Source organism: Vicia villosa, unplaced genomic scaffold (genome assembly GCF_029867415.1).
Source record: "Vicia villosa cultivar HV-30 ecotype Madison, WI unplaced genomic scaffold, Vvil1.0 ctg.003609F_1_1, whole genome shotgun sequence".
Lineage (NCBI taxonomy): Eukaryota > Viridiplantae > Streptophyta > Magnoliopsida > Fabales > Fabaceae > Vicia > Vicia villosa.
In genome coordinates, this window is record NW_026706253.1 from 175,548 (window position 1) to 184,177 (window position 8,630).

The 8,630-nt window shown below is 33.2% G+C and overlaps 1 protein-coding gene across 12 annotated transcripts; it reads left to right on the forward strand.

The window, feature by feature from the left end:
- The first annotated feature begins 1,397 nt into the window (after positions 1-1,397).
- On the forward strand, positions 1,398-8,258 carry LOC131641276 (magnesium-chelatase subunit ChlD, chloroplastic-like). Of its 12 annotated transcripts, XR_009295476.1 has the most exons (14): positions 1,398-1,603; positions 1,687-1,868; positions 2,189-2,474; positions 2,598-2,650; positions 3,148-3,348; positions 4,935-5,069; positions 5,395-5,556; positions 5,862-5,982; positions 6,069-6,176; positions 6,400-7,031; positions 7,112-7,163; positions 7,421-7,518; positions 7,637-7,692; positions 8,091-8,258. XR_009295476.1 is itself a non-coding variant. In XM_058911583.1 (9 exons), exons 5-9 carry the CDS (start codon positions 3,337-3,339, stop codon positions 6,152-6,154), a joined length of 516 nt encoding a protein of 171 aa, XP_058767566.1. In that variant the 5' UTR covers positions 1,400-1,603; positions 1,687-1,868; positions 2,189-2,474; positions 2,598-2,650; positions 3,148-3,336; the 3' UTR covers positions 6,155-6,305. The 12 variants fall into 12 exon arrangements, 1 of the variants encoding a protein (XP_058767566.1); XR_009295475.1 differs by having other exon boundaries at positions 7,421-7,692; XR_009295480.1 differs by lacking the exon at positions 7,421-7,518.
- The last annotated feature ends 372 nt before the right edge of the window (positions 8,259-8,630 follow it).

An 8,630-nucleotide genomic window follows, 5' to 3' on the forward strand; every position in this document is an offset into this window, starting at 1 on the left:
CTACTCTTCCCTTGGTCAAAAAAAAGCTACTCTATTTATTTCACAGTCAATAGTTTTTCTCATCATTTTCATAAGGATTTCATCATATCTTACTGATTAAGAAAAATATACGAACAAAAGAAAAAATAATTTTATAAAACTACTCTAATCAAATGTTTAAATGAAATGAAAATAATCATAATTAAGAGTAACTTATGCGCCAACAACTTACGACTGAAACATATCCGAGAAGCACGGCTTCTCCCCCACTTCGCTCAAATTACATCATGCAACAAAACAAATAAGTATCAACAGTGTTTCACACACATGTCGTATACTAAGGAATAAAACATCGACAACATTCAACTGTCACACAACTCAACTGACTCGACAACTTGGCCGGACGGACCGACCTGCTCTGATACCACTTATGTAACACCCCAAATTATACTCGAAATATAATGCGAGAAATATCAGAGTATTTAAATTTTCAAACAAAAAATTGGAGTATCACATATCAACTTAAAACTTCAACTTGTATTTTATTCAACAATGATACATAGCATTCGAGTAACAGTCAACTATTAGCTTTATTCAACTCAAACAACTTAGAAGTATAACAAGTACTTCATATTATTCAACTTGGATTCAACGGTTATAATAACAACAACTAAAAACATCGACAATATCGAAATAACGATATAAGTAACCCCCGAGTGCTACGTATCAGAGCGACACACCAGCTGGACTCGATGAAGCAACAAATTTCCACAACTATACTTGAGTACCTGCCCATTTCCCATAGTAGGGGAAACATCAGCAGCAAGAGTGAGATATCAAACTATATAAATAGGATCATGATAAATCATATATTAGGTAAAGAATATAAATGAATCACCGCTTCACACAATATCAACATAAACAGCACAAAGAACATCATCAATGAATAGTTATGATATCAACATATACACATATTTGACAGGTCATCATATAAGCATTATCAACAAGTCAACACATATGCATCTTTATTATATACACTAGTACAAAAAGATTAATATAATTTTAAAATTTACACCCAATATACTAAAAACGGGTGTAAATAAGAAATACGGTGGCAATTTTGTAAATAAAATATCATTTTAAATATTATCAGGTGACAATATACACCCTATTTTCTAAAAACGGGTTTAAATTGAAAATATTATTATAATCAAATTTTAATTACTCCCTTTAAACAAAAAAACGGGTGTAAATTTATATGAATAAATTTTTTTATTTAATTTTATAACTCAAAATATATAATCTATGTGGCATAGGTGAGTAAAGTATTTTTATAATATTAGTTGAAACATAATACTCTAAATTCATTTATTTTCAAAAAACTCTAAACATAATACTAATACTGATTTTCAGAAAACTCATTTTCACAAATCCATTATCAACTTTTGCACGCATGCAAAAAAAAACCCATTTTCAGTAAACTCATTTTCAATTTTTTTTTCAACTCTGCAGTTTGATTTCACGAAACTCATAGCGAGATTAAAGTTTGATTTTACGAAACCCATTTTCACGAAGTTTGCAGAAGATTGCAAAACCCGTCACCGTTTCCTTCACTCTCATTTCGGTAAGCTTCTTCCATTCCCAAATTCGATGAATGTTTGTTCCATTTTAGGTTTCTAATAATTACCCGTGGTTTTGCATTTTCAGAAATTCGAACACTGAAACTCTTATTTTAGGGTTCTTGTTGAGGGTAAGTCATGGTGGCAATTTTGTTCACTGCAATTGGGGAAGTTGAGGGACAAATTGAGTCGTGTTACGATGAGAAATTACCGGGATCGGGAGAAAAAGAGAAACACAACGCTTCTGGATTGAGTGGGTCTTTTCCTTTGGTATGTTTCAAACTTTCAATTTACCTTGTGATGATTTGGCTTTGAATATAGATGTGATTTCATAATTATTGATTGGTATTTGATTATGCCATTTTGGCTAGAATAGTTTATGATTTGAATACATTATCATGATTTAGTTCATTCCTAGCATTGGTATACTATTGCTTCACTGATTACTTTCATCTTGTACGGTTCTGTTTTCTTCTTTGTTAGTTCGTTTGGATTTACTGTGTTGAATATTGGAATTGATTTTCTCTCTTTCAAACATATGATATAAGTGTGTGTTTGGTGACTTATTTTCCTTTTCATCTTTGATGCAGCTTCTCTAATAGTCATAAGATGTAGTGGTGACTTATTTTTTCGAATGATGAGCTTTGTCCTCTTAACATTTGTGGTCCATCTTAAGGAGGATAGTCGAAAAGTTACTATAGTAGAAAAGGATAACAATTTTGACGTGTGTAGGGATATGAGTGGGCGGAGATTGAGACATGCTAATGCTGACAAGAGGTTGGAGGAATGGAGAGATGGTGATGGTGAGGAGGATAGGAAGCTTGAGAAGGTTGATGAGGATTTTCTGAAGAAACATATTAAGAAATTGAAGATATGGTAAGCCATCTCATCTTATCTTAGTTTTGTTTTCGTATTTCTCAATTATTAAACGGTATTGATTTTTAAGATTATTATGAAGGCAGTGGTTAACAAAATAAGATAGTGTATGTTTGGTTGTAGTTACGGAGAAACTGATTTTATCTCCGTTCGTACTCTTCACCGCCGGTTGAACGGTAACCCTCTTTCTCTCATCTATTTTGTTTACAGTGCCATCTATTTCTTCAACGAGAGAAATGATTTTTCCCAGTTTTCTAAGATTTTTAGTTTAATTATATTAGATTTATTGACTGAAATTTGAATCTGCTAGTTTTGTAAGATTAGATTTATGGACCGAAATTTGAATCCCCTATTGAATTTCAATTGATTTTAGTGAAATTTATATGAACCCTACATTGTGATAATGCTTTGATGATATGAGAAGAGTAAGAATGTTTATCTGTTGTTTTGGATGTGATGATTCAGAGATTTGCAAAAAGAGAAGAAAAAATGAGTCGGGTTGTAATTTCATCTTTCTCCTGTTAAAAATGTTAATCAGAAATCTAAGAATGTTTATCTGTTGTTTTGTGTAATTTGTTACCGAAATTAAAAATAATGTTTTTTAATAATTATCCTAAATTTAAACACCTACCTCACTGTATCTATATAATTTGAATATTGTTTTTCTAAACAGGATGACAAGGATGAAGAGAATGAACAACAGCAAGACCAATTACCTGAAGAATTTATCTTTGATGCTGAAGGGGGTTTGGTGGATGAAAAACTTCTCTTCTTTGCCCAACAAGCACAGAGACGCGGTGGGAAGGCTGGAAGGGCAAAAAATGTCATATTTTCAGAGGACAGAGGCCGATACATCAAGCCCATGCTTCCAAAGGTACTCCTTACCCCATTTGTTCGTTCTACAAGTGAAAGTTAAAACATCAAATATAATTAGCTGGTTTGCTGTTTATAATTTTTTCTTGGAACTTTGGCTAGCACCAATCAAGTATATAATCAAATAATTTGATTAGTTCATATCAACTTGCATTTATGTCTTGGTATTCTAATTGAATCACATTTACAATGCCCACTAAGTAATTTCAAGACTATTTCACTTCATTACAATTTCAAGTTGTATATGTTTTTCCCCTACTAAATGAAGCCACTGTTTGCAGGGTCCTGTAAAGAGATTAGCAGTTGATGCAACCCTTAAAAGAGATTAGAAAGTTTCTTGGCTATTATACATTTCCTCCCTTTCAACTTCCTGCACTCGGACCATCTCCGATATCCATCGGTATCGTAAAACTTTCCATAGTAAAATGAGAGTATTTCTTCCATCCCTTTGTTCTCTAAAAAAATTATTTACGAGAGTAAAATTCTTGCCAAAGAGAAACAAAGCAAGTACCAAACATTCTGCATCAGCATCACTCCATGCGACTGAGACGGGCAAATAAATTGCCGGAGAAAGTGGTTTACAATACAAATCTTCTGAAGCAGCAAGATTGAAAGGAATTTCTGCCTGGTAATTAGAACCTATCTTAGGACTGAATTCATCATCGGTTTCACGCTCAATGAAAATATCAGTATATTTCTTTTTATAGAGCACCATTTGACAAGAAAAAAGCCTGATAAGTACCTAGTCATCAACAATACTAGTAGGCAGGCAGTGTTAATCACAAGCTATCGTATTTACCAAGTTAATAATGATATATCAAAGTATGATAATTGATATTAAGGAACTCAGTATTATTATTGAACTAGCCCTAAGGAATTGATTGATACTGTGTTTTGTAGCATTAGAAGCCTTTGCATAATAGAGTTATGTAACAAAAATATTAGGTATGAAAACGTTTTCATTCAAATAACAATGAATGAAATCATGATCATCATAAAAATAGAACTCAGCTAAGACAACCAAAATATCAAAACCCTCATTTAAACATAGTAGAAGGTATAAGAAACATGAAGAATGATTGATCAAGAATACACATTTATGTATGTTATTATGATTCACATTGTTAATATGAAGGAACAAAAGAAGAGAGAGAAGCTATACCTGGTTAGTTTTTGTGAGGAAAGTGATCACCGAACGAATGAATATTTGGTTACTTTTTGAGTTCACTTCTCTTTACAGGACCCTGCAAACAGTGGCTTCATTTAGTAGGGGAAAAACATATACAACTCTTTTATTCCTTGGCTGTGCCTAAGGTGGTACCTGTTATTTTCATGGTTAACCTGTGCATAACTGGTTATTGATAGATATATTTGCATAATTGCAAATTTTCAAATCAGAATGACTGTTTTAGAATAGAACAATTACAATAAGTTTGATTTGTTAATATGATTCATTATATGTACCTAATCTAAACACATCAGAGTTTAAGTGGTGATATTTGTTGAATTTAACATAAAACAAGATTCATTTATTATGAAACTGTCTCCATAATCTTATTACTAATAATTACTATGCTTGTTAAATAGGTATCTATAATTCCATTTCGTGGAGATTCTGCTGAAGTTCTCCTGCCACCTTCTAGATCAATTGCAATGGCAAGGAAACGTCTTGAAAGACTGCCATGTGGTGGAGGGTCGCCACTTGCACATGGTCTTACCACAGTAAGCATATCTCTTAAGATATCTTGTTTTAATATTTTAAATGGTTATTTCCAACTACTGACATGTTTAAGGAACATTGACATTACCACTTATGTGGAAATGACAATGGCCATAAACTCAAAGCAGTAAAGAGATGGACAATGGACAACATCCATTTAGATGGTTGCTTATATTGTATTTATGATTAAGAAATATTAATATAATTTTATATGTATATTCCTTTTTATTTCACTTTGGTCTTTTCAAGAATCAGAAATAGACTTTGTTCCCCAAAATATATCTTTTGCTGAATCTTAAGCTTATTCTTCTTCCTTAAAATGCCTAGGCTGTTACGGTCGGATTAAATGCAGAGAAAAGTGGTGATGTTGGACGTATAATGATTGTTGCAATCACGGATGGTCGAGCCAACATATCATTGAAAAGGTCAAATGACCCTGAAGCTGCTGCTGCTAGTGATGCCCCTAAACCTACATCGCAAGAATTGAAGGTAAAGCTAAGCGTTGTAATTAGAAATGTATGGACTTCCAAATGAGATGAACAATTTCCTTAGTAACCAAAGAAATGAGAATCTAAACCTTTAACTTTGGCAACATATTAGAAGCCACACATTCTGTTGTTTTCTTAATCTCTTTTTCTTGAGGAGAAAATTTGTGTTATCTCTATTTTTTTTAATATGCATTACTTTCAATTCAGTCTTCTTAAATATGCATAAGTTCGCAGGATTTTACGTATTACATGTTCAGTTCTAATTTCTCCCAGTCTGAACTAATTATTGACTTTGTTTTAATGAAGGATGAAATTATTGAGGTGGCTGCAAAGATATATAAAACAGGAATGTCTCTCCTTGTCATTGACACTGAAAACAAGTTTGTCTCAACGGGTTTCGCTAAAGAGATTGCTAGAGTTGCTCAAGGTTTGTGTACTGCTATTTTATTGAATAAATGTATTTAGTTCTGCAACAGAAGTAAACTGGGTTCATAAAAAAAACTCATACTGCAGGGAAGTATTATTATTTGCCAAATGCTTCGGACGCAGTTGTCTCGATGGCAACAAGGGAAGCTTTAGCAGCTCTGAAGAGTTCATGAAACTGAATGAGAAGCAACCAAGGTTGAACCCCCTTCCAGTTTTTTTACATAATGTTCTTGTAAATTGGGCAACTATAAGTCTGGTGGGAAGAAAGCATATTCTTATCACAAGTTCCATTATTTCTTTTTTTAATAAGTTTTTGTTTTGTTTTGTTTTGGTGTGAGCATTGCTGCAAATATATATTTATCTTACAAGTAGACTCCTCAAATTCAGTCACTAAACTTCCAATATATATTTCTCACAGGTTAATTCTGATAGCAAACAAACAACATCATAAACTTCATTCTAAAACATAAGACACTACATCATAAATCAGATAAAATAGTTGAAATTTTCTCTATATCTTTAAGCCACATTTCTCTGGGTGTTGTTTTCTGCGTCGTCTCAAGAAGTTTTTCCTTTTTTTTTCTTTCACTCTCCATCCTCTGCAGGCTATCAATATCATCGTAGAAAGTGTTAATAGGCATAGATAGAAGATAGTTGTAATCATCACCGAGAATAGGTTCTTTTGGGTTCTCTCCCAATAATTCTTCCTTTTCCAATAATTGTTCTTTTGGCTTCTCTTCCAATAATTTTTCCTTTTCCAATAATGGTTCTTTTGGCTTCTCTTCCGATAATTTTTTCTTGAACAATTCTACTGCTGTCTTAATATCCCGAGACGGTTGCCACAATTTTATAAACTTGATTTTGTGGTCCAGACTCTCCATATCACGTTTAAGTTGGTCCACCATAGAAGTCTGCATGGACAAGTTGATTCAATTCATATTAGTTTCGAGTACTAGGTAAATTGAAGGTAAGAAGGATGTTGATGGCTATTCGATTAGTGAGGGGAAGCATCCTAGAAAATCTAGTATCTCTGCTTATGGTTCCAACGAGGTACCTAAATTTGATTTCTGCATTAAAACACCGCATATTCTTTTCTGGTTCACTAAATGATAAATCTCTTTACTCTGCAGAAACAAGTTTGGGTCCAAAAAGCAAGTTCTGGGACCTAGAGTATTTAGATTGGTGAGACACATTCCTTTCATCTTGCCTATATAGTCTAGTGATGTAGCTGCATATGATATATGATATGGTTTTTTCTTTTTCTTTTTTCTTGTGGGCAGTGCCCATTACATTGATTCCTTGCTGTGGAAGTTGTTATAGTATTTCAATAATTGAATTATCTTTACCAAGTCCGTTTCATTCACATGCTCATGTAAATGTTAGCTTAATTTACTATTCATGTAATTACTTGTGCCAAAGTTGACGATTTTCCCTTGCAGTACTAAGCTTGCTGACATACAATTTTGGAGCACGCATACATTTGCTAGCCGCTGGATTCTGTTTCTTAAATCTAAAATACAGAAGATTCAGTATTATAGTACTATTCTTTTTGTTGTGTTCAAATTTCTTATGAAAATTTCATCTGCAGCAGATGCAATAATTTATTTACTGATAGTAAAACCTAAAAGATCTTTTTGTTGTTCCGTATTATGCAGACATTCTTGGAGCCATTTTGCCTTGTATATCAGATAAAGAAGAGAAAATTAGAGTTGTAAGTTCACTTGAGCTTCACTTGTTGTTTTCCCCCCTTGCCTCTTGCAATTTTTAAAACCTAGCGGGGTCTGTGTAACATTAAATTAACAAAAACGTTCCTTATACATAGAATGACAGAAGTGCAATAATTTAAAGAGTAGTTGAGATTAGAATGATCAAGTTGAAGCAAAAGATATTCCACATAAATAAAAATGAAGAAAGCAGGTGCAATAAAAATAGTTGGTGTTTCATTATAAAATTTAATATAACTAATATGTACTACTGTACTGACACACAAGATATGTATCAGCTTTATCAAGTTATAACTAACTATTTGATTTACTTCTCATGTTTCAGAATTATTAATTGATGTGAACTGTTAATTTAAACTCGACAACTTGCGATGATTGATTTCAGGGACAGAAGCTCTCTTTGCCGACTTAGCCAATTTTCCAGTCTCGTCGGTACAGATTGCATTTACTCTTCTTGTGTTTCCTTGCCTTCTTTTAGCGTATTCTGGACAGGCGGCTTATCTGGTGCATAACTTGCATCATTCACAAGATGTTTTTTATCGCTCTATTCCAGGTTTGTCTTGTCTGTCACCCTACATAGAAAATAGTTTCTGATTTTTGAGTGATTTTCATCTGGTAGATGTTAATTATCCTTTTTTCTGCAGAAAAAATATACTGGCCAGTATTTGTTATTGCAACACTAGCAGCAATAGTTGCGAGCCAAGCCACAATAACAGCAACCTTTTCAATCATTAAGCAAGCCCTTGCTCATGGCTGTTTCCCACGAGTCAAAGTCGTACATACATCGAAAAAGTTCCTTGGCCAGATATATATCCCGGATATCAATTGGATCCTTATGGTTCTTTGCATTGCTGTTACCGCTGGCTTTAAAAATCAAAGTCAGATTGGTAACGCATATGGTAAGTCTTTTCTTCGCCAAATGTTG

Coding starts and splice junctions, on each gene's coding strand:
- LOC131641276 (XM_058911583.1), top strand. Junction 5,557..5,861: donor CTACATCGCAAGAATTGAAG/GTAAAGCTAAGC, acceptor GTTTTAATGAAG/GATGAAATTATTGAGGTGGC. Junction 5,983..6,068: donor GATTGCTAGAGTTGCTCAAG/GTTTGTGTACTG, acceptor CTCATACTGCAG/GGAAGTATTATTATTTGCCA.